Below are 18,238 nucleotides of genomic sequence, written 5' to 3' on the forward strand. Positions count from 1 at the left end.
TGACTTTTTGACTGTTGAGATGTTTGTCAAAAAGGGATTAAAGAGAATTCTCATTCTCGTTGTTTTTTATTCAGTAAAGGCTATTTTAATGGCATAAATGTCAAAAGTGGACATTTGAATACAGTTTTACAATAATATTTGGCCACGGAGTCGCTTCGCTCGCGCTCTAGCGGCGAGCGGCGGCCACGCGCAAGGGGGAGGAGCCAGCGGCGCGTTTCCGCTAAGAGCAGGCCGAGCAGGGTAACACGGTAATCTATGCAGCCCTGCCGAGAATTACTGAATAGTGGCGGAACGCTCGTCTGAGACCGAGGCGTAGTGTTACAGCACAAATAGTTGTATTCGCTGGGAAGCCGAGGGCGTCTGCGTAGGTATAAATAATAAGAAGAACAAGAAGAGGAAGGGGTGGCAGCTGGACTGTCAGCAATGGAAGCCGAGTTTCGGGAAATCGATGAAAACGGGAGCTGGAACGCCATTTATCAGGTAGGACCTCACGACGAGTCAAGGTGGAGACGGACTGTGGACGGATTCGGTACTTTGAGCCCGGCTGGTCGTCAAAGCCCAGCGATCCGGACGCGTTTTCGGTACTTGTCCAGCGTTGGTAGTTTGGTCTGTGTTCCGCCCGCTCGGAACAAGCCGATGATTGATGTGTCTGTGTGTCCAACGAGCAGAACATCCCATCAGTGAACTGCTCCGTAGTCTACGTTTGATCTGCCGTGGCTTTAGATCTGCCACACGTGTTTGCACGTCAATATTTGATCTCGTAGCACCGCTAGCAGGGGAAGCAGTTAACCTCACGCTTACTTACTCTACGACACTCCATTACGCTGCAGTTATTGGTCCAAGGATGATTTAAAATATCGATTGATCTGTCTCTTATTTCCTTCGTTAATTGATTAACAGAGGTCACCAGAAGAATATTCTTCAACAACTACTGGATGATTTAAGTCATTCTAAAACAGACCTTTAGTGACGTCAGATTGGACACAGAAGCTGAAGTGGAAATGCACCTATGGTTTCTGACATTTTGTAAATGTCAGAAACTAAATATACTTCGCACAGCGGCTATGCTATTGTCGCTGACTTTAGTGGCCTTTAATTACAAATGTACTGTGAAATTATATTAGGATCATCTTCCCGATGAGTATATTTTACTTAAAAGCACGTTTCTTTTCCCATCAGTTTGTTTAGGGACACAATGGAAAAGCAGCAAACAAACTAACAAAAAGTTATTGCTGGATTTCTGACTCTGATAGATCTTAAGGTAACAACAAGGTTTTATTCCAGGTAAATGTTTGTGTGATAAGCAGAGTGTGTTTGGTTTGGACAAATTGCTTACACCTTTAGCTACTGTTGGTCTGGCTGGACTCTGGAGAACATTTAAAAATTGGGGTCCCTATTTAGAATGTGGATCATTTTCCAGATCCTCCACCCAAATTCAGAAGATTACCTGTACATTTTCAAACTCATGTTCTGGTCTGTTTGTTCATATTATTGTTAGGCTTTAATGTGATTTGTAGGAAAACTTTAACAAAGCAGAAAGCTGTGACTTTCACTCATTAGCGCTTTTTCATGAAATTTATGTATATACATATGTATATACATACAGCTCAGTACAGCAGTTACAGCTCAGTGCCATTGTCAATATTAGTATGTTTTAACTGTTTGCATAACACATATGTACATTCAGAAAACTTGACAAAGGCTGAACTATTTTTAGTTTTTCTGCAGAATGAAATATAGGAAGCAAAAACTCAATCGAGATTTTTTTGCTCATGCTTAGGGTCTGTTTAAAGTTTGTGCAGCTGCATCACAACCTAAATGTGATATAATGTTGGTGAGATGTTATTGCTGTTATGATCCTCTGCAGGACATTCGCCAGCAGTCGTGTGAACTGCCCTCCAGGTTTGCCAAACTGCCCGAAAACAAGAGTCGGAACCGTTACAGAGACGTTAGCCCATGTGAGTTTTTCTTGGCCCCGTGCACGTCACGGAACAATCGCAAGTATCCAACACGAATTCCTTTTAAATGTAAGACATCATCATTTGTATAACGCTTCACCTACGCTGTTGGGTCTGTTCCACCATGAGCCAGCAGTAAGTTAGAGCATCTGTCACAGCTGAGGTTGACAAAAAATGGTTGACTTTTGGCCACAGTTAGTGTAATGTTCACATGAAATGACACAGTTCTGCTTTGAAACATTGGGCACGTTGCATTGTCACTACTGATGGACTGAAGTAACAAAGGATGTGACTGACGATTCATTCACGTTGTGTTATTGTTGCCTAATTATCAGGGTGTTTGAGTGGAGATAACACATGTCGGTAAAATAAACAAAGGCCTCCATGAGATCAGGCTTACGATTAAAAAAAAAAAAAAAAAGACCTACTGCCTTTTATGTAAAGTGCTGTTGTGCCTTTTTAAGGATCTTTTAGATATGAATGATTCAAATCCCTTAAATCATGTTTATCTTTGCGAAACACAAACACACAAACGTATGATGAAACACATTGAGGAAATCCTAAACCACCAACACAATCAGACAAGTATGTCACACTATAATGTACTACAGAGTTGATCTGTATGAACATCAGGTCATTTACGTAACCTTGGTATTTTCTTCATAAATGTATAATTTGTTTCATCTCCTTTTGTGATGATCCCGTGTTCCATTCTTTAAAGCTCTCTGTAAACATTGTCAACGAGACATGTAAATACATTAATCACTTTTATGTAACTCTGCTCCTCTCACATTCTTCAGTCCTCCTCTGATGTGTGTCTACAAATATAGATACAACTTTAAGTATATATTCGATAGTTTCAAATTAGAATTATACAGTAAAATGTATTTTTGGTAGTGTCACAACTTAACTGAACTATGCTGTTTCCTCTTTTTCACACCACATAAGCTATGCAAATGCTGAAGACCAGCTTGCAAATACTTGGTGTTTGCCGTGTGTGTGTGTTTCTTTCTTGATTCGTTTTTAACAAAATGTGAAAATCAGTAACCTGAAGCTTGACTATGCTGTTTACTTTTTAACTAGGATGTCCGTTCATTGGACATCAGGACGCAGCATTCAGTCAGGCATTAGCCCTCGTGTGGCGTCCACAGGCCGACGTGCCTCATGATGTCAACAGCTGCGTTAGCTTCACAATCGCATCTAACCTCCCTTGGGGAGGGTGACACATTGAAAAAACCCAAATATACACATTTACATTTTTCTTTTTATTCTCCTCAGTTGACCACAGCAGAATATGTCTGCAGCTGGGTACGAACGACTACATTAACGCCAGTCTAATAACGGCAGAGGAGGCGCAGAGGAACTACATCCTCACTCAGGTGAGCTGTACTACTCACAACAGTGTTTAGGCTCCTGTAGGTTCCTACCTCCTTGTTTTTAGGCAATACCTAATCTTAGCTTTTATATTTCAGCGCTCACTCTTCAGCATATTCAGTTAAATTCAATTCAGTGCCAAGTCACAAGAAAAGTTATCTAAAGACACTTGGCAACCAACCACACCTAAAGCAAGCTTTCAATCAATCACTCAATCAATCAATCAATCAATCAATCAATCAATCAATCAATCAATCAATCAATCAATCAATCAATCAATCAATCAATAAATCTCCTTCTCTCTCTCTCTCTCTCTCTGGCTCTCTCTCGCGCGCTCTCTCTCTCTCTCCCCCCCTTCCTCCCTCATTCATATGAGAGAGAGAGACATTCCTATATTATTGCAGAACAGAACTGTATTAGTTCAAGTTACTTGAACCAAGTGTACATTAAGTTTACTAAGTTTGTAAATAGTTGGTGAATAGTTTGCAACAGAATGTGAAGTGTTTGTTAATGTATCTGCATCAGTAACTATGTTACTTAAAAGTATTTTTTTTCTCAGTCTGGTTGGTTTGCGTTAATCCTTTGTGTTGAGTTCTTATTTAATAAGTGTAGATTTAATGTTTAGTGCACTTATCTTTTTTTCTAAGGAATAAAACGATAAACTCTGATACAGTATGCTTAAACAAAATTCAAAACAAAACAAAAATGTTCTTTCAGTTTTACTAAAAAATCAAATGCACCTTCTAACTGTTGAAACCTTTTAGGGACCCCTTCCAAATACATGTGGCCACTTCTGGGAGATGGTGTGGGAGCAGAGGACCCGCGGTGTAGTGATGCTGAACCGCGTCATAGAGAAAGGATCTGTGAGCGGCGCTTCTCTCTTTAATGTCGACCTGAGGCTTTGCTCTACTGACCTCGTTGCCCGTCTCACTGCGGTTCACTCTGTCTGATGTCAACCTTCGTTTCAGGTTAAATGTGCTCAGTACTGGCCACACAGAGAGGAGAAAGACGCCGTGTTTGAAGACACCAATTTCAAGCTCACCCTTATTTCAGAAGACATCAAGTCGTACTACACAGTCCGTCAGCTGGAACTGGAAAATCTGTCGGTGGGTTCTAGTTTTCCCAGCGTTTTCCAGATTAAGCGTACGTTCTTCAGTCTTTCAACTCTCGTTTTGTGTCTGGATGTGCATGCGCTTTTGCAGACTCAAGAGACGCGTGAGATTTTGCATTTTCACTACACCACCTGGCCTGACTTCGGGGTTCCGCAGTCCCCCGCCTCCTTCCTCAACTTCCTGTTCAAGGTGCGAGAGTCCGGGTGTCTGAATTCAGACCACGGGCCGGTGGTGGTGCACTGCAGCGCTGGCATCGGCCGCTCCGGGACCTTCTGTCTTGTGGACACCTGCCTCTTATTGGTTTGTATCACGGCCCTTTCGGTGTCACCATTTGTCCTTTTGTCCAAAACACGATAAGAAGAATGTAATGCTTTTGCTGATCTTCGTAGATGTCCACCCGTAAGGACCCGTCTTCAGTACGCATCCGTGACGTACTGCTGGAGATGCGACGCTACCGAATGGGCTTGATTCAGACAGCAGACCAGCTTCGCTTCTCCTACCTTGCTGTCATTGAAGGTGCCAAGTACATCAAGGGCGACACGTCCCTGCAGGCAAGTCCCTTCTTTAAGATCAAGACCAACCACATGACCTAAGCTGTGGGTGACCAGTGATTTTTACAAATGGATTTTCTTTAAAGGAGTCATGGAAAGAGCTCTCAAAGGAGGAAGATGACCCTCCAGAGTTCACTCCTCCTCCTCCTCTCCCTCCTCCCAGAGATCCTCACAATGGCAAAATGGAGACGTCGTTTTTCCCCGGAAGCGATGAGATCATTCGACAGACTGAGATCCGCAGCCTGGGGTAAATTCAGACATGAGTCAAAGCTGTAGCGTCCATTTATGGGCAGTCATTGAACTTAAATTCTCTTAAATGCACAGTTTTCAATAATGGCACACAGAGTTTATGTATTTATTCATTGCACTATACATCACTCTTATAAATTCTGACTGTTCACAGGTCATCACTTCTGTCATCTAGCTCCACTTTCTGTGCATCTCCTATAATAATTGGCTAATCAACTAACAGTAATGAGACTGTTCAGCATTTAATAACTGAATAAATGTAAAATAATTGGCTGGTGCTTCTGTTTTTCTTAATTTGGTTTTCAATTTGCACAGAATTTGAACTTCAAAGAATTGATTTAACTTCATCTAACCCAACTAGACTTCTTCTTGAGGACTGTACAGCTCTAAATTCACCGCTTTGTCCGTGTTCAGGTCTTCACAGGACTCGATACTACGACAGAGGAATGTTGTGCCCCCTCCTCCTGCTGCCCGCGACGACCAGCTCGATGGCTGCGTGGGAATCCAAGACCTCAAGTCCAGTGTTCTCACCCACTCAGAGCAGCAGCAGCAGCACGAAGCCGAGGAGAAGAAGGAGCCCAAGTGGTCCGAGGCAGCGGCCTATCCGCAGGAGGGCTCCCCTGTGCCGGGGGCCTGGTCCCCCCTATTAACCAACGTGTGCCTGTGCACAGCGCTGGCTCTCAGTGCTTACGTCTGTTATCGAGCCTATTTCCACTGATGTCTGTCCTCCTTCTCCACCTTCCCGTTCCTCCCGGTCTCTCATCCGGTCAACCTGCTTTGACTCTACCAGCGGCTGGATTGTTTGGACTCCGCCTGATTCAGGTTCACTCGTTTTAATTTGACAAATGCAGCGAGGGGGGAGCGTCGGCCGGCTGCCGCTGCTTTTGTTACCTACCCGAACATTCCCAGAATACGTCACCGTGGACACTCAGGGCCTCGCTTTGTCAGGTGCTCCATCCCAAATACGCATGTTGGCTTTAACGCAGACTCACCTGTACGTTAGGAGAGGTGTGTGGAGTGAAGACGTTTGTATTAGCTCCCGTGTGTGTGTGTGTGTGTGTGTGTGTGTGTGTGTGTGTGTGTGTGTGTGTGTGTGTGTGTGTGTGTGTGTGTGTGTGTGTGTGTGTGTGTGTGTGTGTGTGTGTGTGTGTGTGTGTGTGTGTGTGTGTGTGTGTGTGTGTGTTCTCTATTTCATCCCTCACTAATGTCTTCTGTCATGAGTTCATATTTTCTTTTTCTGCTTAAACAAAACAAAGCAATCAGAAATCCCAGAGCCAGCTTGACCAGCTTGTCTCAATATATGTCGGTATGCGAGACACTTGTTTATTTTTCTAATTTCTTTTCATTGTGGGTCTTATATTAAACCCAATGTAAAGGTTTTGTGTGTGAAACTAAAATGGAAGCGGCCCTGTCCTTTCTAGATAAGAGACACATGCTGGGGTGGGCCTCCCTCATGGCCTGTGTGAGACACACACACACACACACACAAACACACACACACACACACACCGTATGCCAGTTTATGGATGTTTGTGTATGTACATTTGCACGTGTGGTAGCTTTCTACTGATGCTAGAGTTCAGTCTAACTGGTGGGAAATGCGGATTTAACATTTCAAGCGCGTCAAATGTGAGATGAGTAAGCTGTGTCGACTTCCCCGGTGACTCAGTATTGACGCGTTTTATTTCAGTGGAAGAATATGTTCTAAAAAAAAAAAATCAGAGGAGACGACTGGACTGCGTTGCGTCCGATGCACGTAGGGATAGTGTCAAGAACTGGGATGTAGCGTAGCTGAAGCCCACCTCTCTGCGCCAGCAATACAGACCGCGCGTCGCCCTTTACTTAAGCTGAGTTCAAACAGGGAACCAGGGATTGTGAACAAACCAAAAATCAAACACCAGCACAGGGATGAAAACAATACACTGTTCACGGCGCGGCCCTGAGCTGGCAATATGATTTGTATGATTGTGTTTTTAACGCATGCTGCATTTGTGAATCAACAGGTTTGTCCTAAGAAGAGATTAGTTAAGCTGCTAGCGTTCAGTTTACCTTGATTGGACAAAGTTCAGAACTCCAGTCTGACAGCTGTGCTTTTCTTTAGAATGTACCGGTCCTCCTGAAGGACACGCCCGCGTTGGGGATATACATTTTTTTTTTTTATTATTCGAGTTCAGGTTTGCTGAGTTGGGTTTCAGCTTTAGCAGGAGGTAAAATCTCAGCACCTGTGCAGCCATTGCACAAGGTTTCCCGGATTTTCTATAATATGCTGAGCTCAAAAACATGTATTTTTTTATTTACATCTGTTGTTTCCTTTTTAAATAAAGACAAATTCACTGACTGGTTGATTTGTTCTTATTTGTAAAACAACCCACATCATTTAGTGTGTAGCATCTACTGGTTTACAGTCAGAGCTTTATCTCAACTTTCACTTTAATAGTTAATCTCTTACCACTGAAGTCAATGATGAGAAACCAACACCAATAATGTGCATTAATGTCAATAATGTAGTAATTTCACATAATGATCTGTTTCAACGTTGCCTCATAAGCCTCAGAGAACTTGGCGCCACCTTCTGAGCGGATTCCTCGTGTGAAAGGTTTACGACAGTTTCATTGTTCATTGAATTGTGATTTATAGACGGATACGCTAGGAAATTAATTATGAACTCATAATTGTTGTGTGGAAGAACTTCATTGTCAGAGTTTATTCTAACAGTTATTGCAGTATTCCATGAATCAACACTCAGAGGATACTTTCTGTTCAATGAGGCATCAGGTCATTTACTGATTTATTATAAATTATTGCGGCTGGTTTGTCGTAAATTAAAGTCCCTGCTTGTGAATTCTAATGGATTCTCTTACTGTTGAGGCTGTCGCTGGCTCCAGAGCTGCACATGAAATGCTTTAGAAACGCCACAAGGTGGCTCTGACGGACCGTGTCACTCTGTGTGTGTCTCTAAATGTACAGCGTCCTTTCGCCTTCCTGTTTTGCCCCTGGTGTTGCTCATCAATAACGCTTCGTTTCCAGTTCACAGCAATCGTCTCGGCTTTGAGATGGAAGTGACTCTGAATTCGCCCAAATTCTAGTTGATCTCGCGCGCGTGTGTGTGTGTGTGTGTGTGTGTGTGTGTGTGTGTGTGTGTGTGTGTGTGTGTGTGTGTGTGTGTGTGTGTGCGTGTGCGTGTGTGTTTGTGTTTCTGTGTGTAATTGATTTGATCCTGTGAAGCTGGACTTTAGTTTAACATCTGCTCTGGCCGCTCTCACCGCAGGCGTTACTGGTAGACAATTATTTCTCAAGAGTCAGTTTTGTGTTTAGTGAAAACACACCCACTTCCTTTTTAATACACACACACGCGCGCGTCTATGGCCACTCTCCACTCAAATCGGCACAGATGCCTCATTCTAGCGTAAAGATCACGATCATGAAGCTGAACAATAAAAGCACGCGGACCATTTCCACAGATACGTGCAGAGTTTGAGTACGCTCCACAATATGGGTGTAGTACAGAGGATTTGGCAACAGCCTTGGCTAGAACTTCCTGTTTGGGAAATAAGAGGCAGACGATGGTACGCGGTGTACAGGAATGCAAGTCAAACAGAGTGAGTAAGTGCACTCCCAGTCACCGCTTTACTGTTTGCTGACGTAAATCGCTAACAAGACAGAACAGGCTGGAGAAAAACTACAATCAAGGTGTGTTCAGGGGCACGGTGTCATCTTAAAGCCACAGTTGTTTCCACTGAAACTGCAGCCTGCGGGATCGCGCCGTGCTGCGGTGGCTCGCGCGTCCGAGATGGAAATGCGTGTGATTTGTGTTGACCGATTCAAGGCGCGCGCGTCAGGGGCGCAAAAAGGCGACGCGCTGTCAAAAGTGCACTCGGTGTCCTAGTTCCTCCTCGCGCGGCCTGATTGTGCACAGTGCTGACTCCACATTCACAATCGACCAAAAATGGATCCCTGCCCTGCCCCGCTGACTCCTACAACATGTGTCCTGCGTTTAGATATTAACCTGGAACTTCCCAGTGGCCGGCCAGCTGTGAGGGTGGGTGAGTGCGTGGGCGGGTGGGACGCTCCTTGACTGCAAGCCTCCTCCGTGGCCCGCGGATCGCTCTCGCCGGGAGCCGAGCAAAGGGATCAGGAAATTCCTGAGCGCGAGGGGAGTCAGCGCTTTCCCAGAGTGACTGCGCCGAGGCTGAGTCACCGCGCGCATCGGGCGCTGCACAACGAGGAGCCTGGCGCGAGGAAGCGCGAGCGTCAGGTGTGCCGTGTCTCTTCATGCCCTTATCGCGTCGAAGCATCTCACGTCCAGAATGAGGAAGAAACCTGACGTTTGCTCAAGTCTGTTACACTGTGTCCTCTTCATGCCAGCTTTTCATTTCAGGTTTATTATTGTAATAAATTGATTAAATAAATGATGAATGGGGAAAAGAGGCCATTTTTACCTCATTCATCTACTATTATTAGAATAAGAACATGTCTCTTAGCTTTGATTTATGACACATCCTGTGACTTTCAGAGGTGGCAGCAGGTGAGATGTGTTATTTCAGAGGCATCTCAGCCGGTTTCTGGTGTAAGTCAGCGCTCTTTCACTCACACATGCCTGCTGTTATTGTTGGCCAACTGTTGACATCCAGCTCAAGACTCGCAGCTCCGGGCCTTTGCTCAGCTGTTGAAGCCGCTAAAGATGCGTTCAGGGCCCAAAAGGCTTTATTAAAGTCAGCCAGGAAGTCACTTAGTATCAGCTGCTTGAACCACAAGCAAAGTTCATCCTTTCTAATATTATAGGAGCAATTGGATGAAAGGGCAACGAAGCAGCTTCCTCACATTTCATGTTGCGATTACTTCACATCACACGCATTCGACAGCTCGGCAGCTTCTCCAGAGCCCAGCAGCGCATCAACGCGCTGCAGCCTCTGGTTGCCGTGCGTTGAGACATCGCTCGTGAGCGGTTCCTTTTCCTCTTCCTGTCCCCCTGGCTGCTGCCGTGGGGACCAACCGTCACACTCGCACATGCACGCGGCGGGACACAGAGTCCCTCGGCTGTCATAGGCTGAGACGCGCGCATGTAGGTCATAGCGTAAATAGAGGCTGGAGCCGGTGCTTCCCCCTCGGTGTGTTCCCGCATCCTTCCGCTCGCTGAGTGCGAATGACGACGCTGATGACATGTGGTCCTCATGTAAACAAAATTGGCTGACCTGCGCGCCTCACCGCAGATGTTGCCGTGGCGTGCTTTTCGGGCGGCTGTTGATGTTTTCGCCGTCGCGCCTGCCGTCATGGCAACGGCGGCAGGGAGCGCGCGCGCGCGCGCGCGACGACAGCCCGGCCGCCTCGCGCGCGAGCCCGGAGTTTGTCTCGGCGCCGTGACGCCAGCCGATGCCCCCGTGTTCGTCACGACAACTTTGGGGAAGAAGGTGAGAGGTGATGTGGCGAACGTGAGGACGGCCACATCGTTGAAGCCTGTGTGGGTGGTTTCACGGCTGCCGCCATTGTCAACGCACGCGGCTTCCTGTTGTGTAACCTACATGTCCCACACATAGAACTCCTACTCCTATACCTAGATGCGGCCTGTGATTGAAGCGAGGATTCACATTTTGCGTTAGTCACAAGCTCAGAGAAACAACAACAACAACCTTCCTCCATTTCACCGGTCTGATGTAACACAAGACCTTTTCTTGGTTTTCAAGGTGGAACTAAATGAACAAAGTCACATTTTTACCTGCAGACTTTTCCTTCAGTTAAATAAAATGTACAGTTTACACTAAATGCCTTCACCGGGCTCACAGCGGTGCAGGGTGAATTCTCACTTCTGTAAAGTTGACAATTTGTTGGGTGTGATTGTCCAAATAAAACAGAATGTTCCTGTGACCGCCCAGCGTGCCGGAGAGTCTGGTAATCTAGGAAAGTTTTAGAGGTGAGCTTTGAGGAACAGTGTAATCGCCTCAGCTTTCTATATTGATGCCATTGAAACTTGTCTGCTGGGATGGTTTCCTTTTTATGAGGTTCCGCCTCAGTCGACATGATGGAGGTGTATCAGCTGTAAATCGATGCTGGATCACGTTTGGATGGTACAGAATCATTTTCTTCTTTGAAGCTGAATCTCAGGCACATCTCCTGCAACTTGTGCCTGATAAGAGGACACATAATAGACGTTGAACTAAGAATGGTCTTACTGGTCTGTTGCTGGTTTTCTCATTGGGCAACTGGATTAGCAGCGGACAAACGGCTGTGCAGAATGAACAGACACAGAGCTTTAGGTCAAAAACCATCACCCCAGTGAAAAAGCCACAACGATCACCCTCCTGTTCCCATCGGCCGCTGTGAAAAGGCTAACTGTGATTCATCTCCCTGTTATTTTAGTCCAATTACATCAAGTCATTAATTTAAGGAATGGAAAGAATACATTTTATTATTCTATTTGTATTTTATTTCATTTGGGGATCATTTGTTTATATTATACATTATTAGATGTTTCTTTGGAGGAATCTTGGGTTACAAAAACCTATAATTCCATTTTGTCAAATGGTTCAAACAGTTTTGGAGCCTTTGAGGTAAGAGAATGTATGAGAAGAATGTAAATCGTAAACATTTAGATGAGGACGAGGCGGTAGGTTTTACAGCTTTGTTCCTCTGTAAAGTTGCTTTTGCAAAACTGTAACAGAGTCTTTCTCTCTAAAAGCTGGAATAAAAGCATATCCTTCGAGCGGCGCCCGTCCCCCTGAGTCTGATCTGACAATGCTCTTACTAGACAACAACAGTTGTTGTGCTTCTGTATTTACATGGTGATGCGGCAACTTTCATGTAAACTATGTGAGTGTGTCATTTAGCGTTTCCCATTTTTAATGACTTAATGCCCACAGCTGAAGAATCACACTCTGGTCATGTTGGGACATTTTATATTGTACAGCGCATTGTTCGGCTTTATTAGTGATCAGTCTGCGGAATATTTTCTGAATTAAATGTTTAAAAGGTTTAAAATGAAAGACATATTTACAGTATAGAAAAAATGCAGATGACCGATACTTGATCCAACTTTAACATATAGTGAGTTTATACAAATGAACTCATCTTACACACCAGTGTTGCTCCAATAATTAAGCCAACACTCGTTTTGCAAGGGTGGCCTAAAGTTTCTCAAGATCTGGGCAGTGATACTTGCTGCGTAGTGACCACAAGTCACTTTTGCACGTCAGTTTTGTGTTTTCACAGTCATCTACTGCAAAATTAGAGAAGTGACAGAGATGTTGAAATCCTGGTTCACTTCAAGACACATCAGGCTTACCGTAGCTCAGGCGCTCTGGCTTCCCGTTACAGCCCAGGGTCCGGATATCCGATGTTCCTTTCACTTAGAGGAGGAACTGTAATTAAAGAGGCAAAATCACAGTAGCGAAATTACCAAGACTTACAAACCACTTTACTTTCTTTCGCCTTTGTCTTTATCCATGATATTGTTTAGGTTGGTTAAACTCAGAACTAGTAGTATTTTTCAAATACAGTATGTGTAAAATGAGTATAAAACGTATAAGATCATTGAGCCACAGTCTGTAAGATCATTGATTTAAAATATGATTATAAGTCAGTCTGTGAATAAATAAAAAATGTGATATATTTAATAAATTTGTGAAAGAAACAGAAGAAGGCCCAGAAATCACTGGGAAGGTAACTAAGGTCTGAGTGAGAGTCGATAAGAAATATCAGGGGGCTGAACAAGGTTATCACTCAAACGATTACTCTGTTGATCTGTTTTATCTGCGATCGTCAACAAATTTGATAAAAGGACCAAATTCTACCAAAAGCTGAGTTCATCAACACTGAGTCCTCTCAGAGTCATGATGTATCATATTCTTGTCTGTTGCTCCACGATACTGAGTCAAAGCTACTTTGACTAAAGACGCTCAGGTGTTGAAGGCTGTTTGGGGAAATTCAGCTTCAGTAAAAACTATAATTCAACAGATTCAACAGACACGATCGGAGCATAAAGGAGATGAACTATGAATTAGAATCAACTTCATTCTTATTGCAATCAATCAATCACAGCAGTGCTGTTAACATTTTACATAAAGTGTGTTATGAGTTGTGCAAACGTCTTATTCTACTTCTACTTCTACTTATTTTCAGTATTTCATTTATTTCAGTGGTTTTTTGTGCTAATTGCACAAGAAAACTGATCATTGCTGTGACATGATGTAATAAATATTCAAAAAGGCTGTGTTGTATTATGGTGGGTGTTAAAAACATGACATGACTGAAAACGTTTTCATTGAGAAATTCAGCAGTGGTTAAATCACTTAAATGAATGTTTGCAGGGAGATGCTGACTGGCATGAAATTGAAAGTGTAATTTCACTTTTATACAGTATGTTGTTAGATTTTAAATGTAAAACCACAACAAACACACGTTCTGTCAGCTGAGACGCTGATCAGCCAAACAAACAGAAGCTGAGCACTGAACCAAAATGGGGCTAAAAGGCAAGTTGCTCAAAAAATGCCGGATGGTCGCCTTTTTAATAAATGTTGGAAAATTTCAGAAAGCGCATGTGATTCGCTTTGGAAAGGGAACAGACGACTAAAAGAAAACGTCAAGCGCTACATCAACATGAGTCACCGTTCAGGACAAAAAAAAAAAAAACTCTTCCATTTCACAACAGCTGGTACACAGCGAACAGGCGTGTGTCAGGTGTGTGTGTGTTTGCGTTGCTTTATCATTGGAGTTTTTAGGAGGCCCGTTGGCTTCTGGAGGGGTTATGATGCAACCAGGAATTTACGGACAGACACTGCCCACTGACGGTAAAATGCAGAAGAGAGGCTGGGCTAAACTGAGTAAAGAAAAGGTCACCCTGTGTGGGAATTTCCCTCTCTCCTGTCAGCGAAGGGAGCTGGAGGAGCAGGGAAAGACTGAGGGGGGGCTCCGACAGGAAACCGGGGGTCATCGAGGAAAGAATGCCTAGAATGTGACAATGAAAGTTGGGTTCGCTGCCAGCACGGAAGCAGCGTAGCTCTAGTAGTGGTGGATGCTGCATGTGACATAAAACAATACCTTACATGAACTAATGCTTTGTTTTTGCGATTGCGGACAGTAAGTCGAATCTTTTTGTTCTGTTTACTTTTCGTTGTGCTGTTCCCAGAAAGCACTTAGGCCCAGGCCACAGTGACATACAGCCATTGTTATGCACACGGAGGACAACAATGTCTTATTTAAATGTGGGTGTAGTCTATTCAAGTAGTGATATGTTAGAAGGGGAGGATGTTGCACAACATTTTAAAGCTAAGCTGTTCATCATTGAGTGTGTTGAAACATCCACTGTGTTCAAAATGTCATCTCCGTCTCATGTGTCTGTGCATCAAACAGGATCGTAGAGTTTTGTTCGCAGCGGGAAGAGAACGCGTCCTTTCAGTTGCGGGAGGAAACGTGTTCTCTCCTGAAAAACGAGCAGAGGTGGTTTTTCCTCTTTCTCCTCCGCTGCTGGAAAACGTTCCCCACCCTGAACTGCTATGGATCGCCGATAAATCCCCCCCCTCCTCAGCTCCTGCTGCTTTATCTTCCCCGTCTGGCGTTTGCTTGCTAATGACAGATACGCTTCAAACCGAGCACTCGCGCCGTCTGCGGCACTTGGTGGATTCCAGTGCACACCAATTGTCAGCTTATCGCGTATGGTGTAACTCTACTCTGTCACTCCCCCTCTTCAACTTCTACATTTGCGCCCGAGCGCTCGGAGGCCTGCTCGGGATTGTTCACCTCTGCTCTGCAATGAGTCTCAGCCAGCTGAAGCGTGACCTGAGGTAGTGTGAGGAGGCTAGTTGCTTATTAATTTCCATGCAACCTTGAACCCCTTTCTGGGCCAATGGACCCAGCAGACTATTGACAGAGCCATGTGCTAAAGATAAAACCACCATTTGTTTGCTGAGTGCAGTGTGACCGAGTCTTTTGGTTTCTTTTTTTTTTTTTTTTTTTTTTTGCTGCTCTCAGCAGTATCATTTCACCATAAATTAGTTGGATGCATTTCAAGACCTGAGGACTTTGGTGTTAAGGCGTTAAGTAAACAGATCACAAACGCTGGTGACAGTAGGAGTTGAGCAGTGATTATGTAAAGAATCTGTTGGGCCTTTGGAATAAAATGAATGAAAATGACACCGATCTGTAACATATTAAAACGTCTGTCAGCTCAAACGCTCCAAAAATGTGTTGACGTGATGAGCTGAATTTAAAGATTTTTAATCTGCCTTTACTGCGGCTGACACAGTCTGATTATCTTTGCCATGAATATTTAAACATTACATCCCTGTCTGTCTGTAGCACAGCCGCTTCAAAAGGTCAGAAAATAAGAAATTGCGAATGAAATTGTTTAAACAAAGTATAAATCTTTTTAATTCAATAAAATATCAAGTAGAATTAAAGCATCTCACCATTTAATATTAAATATTAGACTTATTTCATTCATTGCCAATAGTATTACAAAGAGTTGCATCATTTCACTGCAGCACAACTCTTCCCATGACAACCATTGCTCCAGTTACACAAAATGTAGAAATCCACTCATGTATGTAAAAGCTGCACAGAAAATACTGCATACCACGAAATTACATCCGAGAATAAAGCTAAGGTGACATACAAAGGATCGTGAATGATTGCGCAATCCGCGCGCCCACCGCTCGCGTCCCATTCAAAGTGTCCTTGTAAACTGGTGGTCGCCGTCTTCGCCGGTGGAGCGTACCGTGTCCCAACACACGCACTCGGCTGCAGAGTCTATCCGTGACCAGACGAGCAGCTCGCGGGGGGGGGAGAGGGGGGGGGGGGGTCCTAACATTGTCCGGTGGCGGAGAGCAGGTTGCGCAGCGTGGCCAGCTCTCTGGACAGCTGCTCCACGCGCTTCTGTAAACGGTCGTTCTCCGCGGCCAGTTCCAGCACTTTGTGTTGCGTCTCCAAGTTGCGCATCTTGGCTTTGTCCCTGCTCTTTCGCACGGCGAGGTTGTTCCGCTCTCGCCGCAGCCGGTACTCCTCGCTGTCCTTGTCCAGGCGCTTCTTCGCCTTGCCGCTGGACATTTTGCCGCCGTGCGACGGGGACCTGCTCCTACCCGACGGCGCAGGTGTGCCGGGCGGGCTGGAGCAGGTCGAGGACGCGGTGGAGATGTTCCCGAGGCTGCCGCTGGTGGACTGGTAGTAAGGGTACCGCATGTCGAAGCCGGACGAGCCGTTCTCCATTTTCGCGTCTTCCTGGCTGTCGTCGCGCTCGGCGGCGGCGGCGGCGGCGCGGTAGCGGCTCTCCAGCTCGGGGCTGAGCACGCTGTCCACGCGCGTCTCCTGCAGCTCGGTGTACGCCAGCGCGTAGGACTCCCTGGGGTCCCGCAGGTTGGCGCACTGGCTCGCCTCCAGGTCGCTCAGGAGCGAGTAGCTCTGTATGGCCGCGGCTCTCTTGATCTTGCTCTCCGCCAGGAAATCGGCGTACGCGTCCCCCAGGTGCTGGTGCGTCTGCGCCGTCGGCTGCGGACAGTGGAAAGGTGAATCCAGGTAAGCGCTGAAGTCTATCGCTCTCTCCCGCTCTTCAATGCCCAGCTCCGTCATCGAGTCTCCGAACCTCCAGTAAGAGTCGCCGCTGATGGGAGTGATTACGTTCTCTCTATGGATAGCAAAGCTGCCCTCGTCGTAGAAACCGGCCACTTCCATGGATCTTAACACCCGCCGGAATGCAGGAGCCTGGAGGGCTGAGCTGAGACCCCCTGAGTGGTTCTGGCTCCGTTGCCTCAGCTGTGAAATGTTTCAAGTCACTGAGTATTACGAGTTTAAATCCCCCAGTGTCCCCGCCTGTGACAGATTGCAATGGCGCTTCTCTGAAAAGCCTGCGCTCATGGATTGGGAGGAATTGACAGGTCTTCCTGTGTCGGACGCTTTTATGACAGCAGGGGGGCGTGGCTCAACTTGGGCAGGTGCGTGACGCGCCGCGGCGCAGCCAACCAGGAGCCTCTCGTGCATTTCAACGATTTGAACTTGAGAGAGAGAGAGAGAGAGAGAGAGAGAGAGAGAGAGAGAGAGAGAGAGAGAGAGAGAGAGAGAGAGAGAGAGAGAGAGAGAGAACGACTCCGATCTGGTTTTGTTTCGCTCGTGGTTGTTAGATGCGGCAGACACTTCGGTTTAGAGCGCCAGAAGAAAAGAAAGGAAAACTTCTGGGTGCTCATAAAGAAAACTGACCCCCCGCCCCCCATGGCCGAACCAGCTGTAAACACTTTAAACCAGCTTTTGTTTACATCAGCCATGTTATGGCGGAAAAATCCACTCAGTGACAGCGTGTTTACAATCGTCTACGTTCATGCGTAATCAGCTCATTACAGTGATGCAAATGAAAGCAGCCGCGGACACATCACCAGACAGCTGTTTCCCCACAACATCCACAGACTAGTTCAAACCAGCCGGCCTATGTTGATGTGTGGTTCAACTTTACTAGATGGTGCACAATACTGAATAAGGGCCGGGAAGCGTGTTTTAAGAAACCTAAACAGCCTCAGTGACTATAATGACCCAGGAATATTTTTATGATGTGAAGATTAATTTCCCACAAGCAGAAGAAGTGAACACAGTGTTGTGAATCAGGCTGTAAAACGATGGCAGTGAAGATGCTGAAGTCGGCTCAATGAATCTAAATGTTAACAAGTAGTCAGTCCTTAACTCCAGTCTGAGTTCTGTACCCTGCACATAGACTTCAATCTGTTGTGAGGCTGCCATCTTATGGTGGAGTAAAAGAATGTGAATGAGCAACAACCACAACGGATTCAATAAAATGTGCACTGATAACCACTGTTAGTCTGTCAAAACATGTGTTTAATTTCCCAGAAACATACTCTGCCCTTTCCCTCAACAACCATCCACATATATCAGTTTTACGCTTCACCTTGTGGCTCATTACAACTGTTTTGTATTTTGAAGTTTGAAAGTCACCCTTTGATTCTTCAGATGCTGCATTTAAGGACAGGCATACAAGCATACACATCAAGAAGAGATAAAGTGTATT

General features: G+C 45.3%; 2 protein-coding genes across 3 annotated transcripts; one reads left to right on the forward strand and one right to left on the reverse strand.

Moving 5' to 3' along the window:
* Positions 1–190: 190 nt before the first annotated feature.
* On the forward strand, positions 191–7,581 carry ptpn1 (protein tyrosine phosphatase non-receptor type 1). 2 transcript variants are annotated; one of them, XM_029156148.3, is made up of 9 exons: positions 193–480; positions 1,868–1,958; positions 3,237–3,337; positions 4,097–4,195; positions 4,301–4,438; positions 4,535–4,744; positions 4,834–4,995; positions 5,082–5,242; positions 5,659–7,581. In XM_029156148.3, the coding sequence occupies exons 1-9, from the start codon at positions 424–426 to the stop codon at positions 5,960–5,962; spliced, it is 1,323 nt and encodes a 440-aa protein (XP_029011981.1). In that variant the 5' UTR covers positions 193–423; the 3' UTR covers positions 5,963–7,581. The 2 variants fall into 2 exon arrangements, with proteins under 2 accessions (XP_029011980.1, XP_029011981.1); XM_029156147.3 differs by having other exon boundaries at positions 191–480; positions 4,301–4,744.
* A 7,579-nt stretch (positions 7,582–15,160) lies between these two features.
* Positions 15,161–17,108, reverse strand: cebpb (CCAAT enhancer binding protein beta). The gene has a single exon (XM_029156152.3). It carries the CDS (start codon positions 16,897–16,899, stop codon positions 16,036–16,038), a length of 864 nt encoding a protein of 287 aa, XP_029011985.1. The 5' UTR covers positions 16,900–17,108; the 3' UTR covers positions 15,161–16,035.
* Between the last annotated feature and the right edge of the window lie 1,130 nt (positions 17,109–18,238).

The sequence above is a fragment of the Betta splendens genome, chromosome 7 (assembly GCF_900634795.4).
Source record: "Betta splendens chromosome 7, fBetSpl5.4, whole genome shotgun sequence".
Taxonomy (NCBI): Eukaryota; Metazoa; Chordata; class Actinopteri; order Anabantiformes; family Osphronemidae; genus Betta; species Betta splendens.

Coding starts and splice junctions, on each gene's coding strand:
- ptpn1 (XM_029156147.3), top strand. CDS start 424: ATGGAAGCCGAGTTTCGGGAAATCGATGAAAACGGGAGCTGGAACGCC. Junction 481..1,867: donor GCTGGAACGCCATTTATCAG/GTAGGACCTCAC, acceptor GATCCTCTGCAG/GACATTCGCCAGCAGTCGTG. Junction 3,338..4,096: donor GGAACTACATCCTCACTCAG/GTGAGCTGTACT, acceptor GAAACCTTTTAG/GGACCCCTTCCAAATACATG.
- cebpb (XM_029156152.3), bottom strand. CDS start 16,899: ATGGAAGTGGCCGGTTTCTACGACGAGGGCAGCTTTGCTATCCATAGA.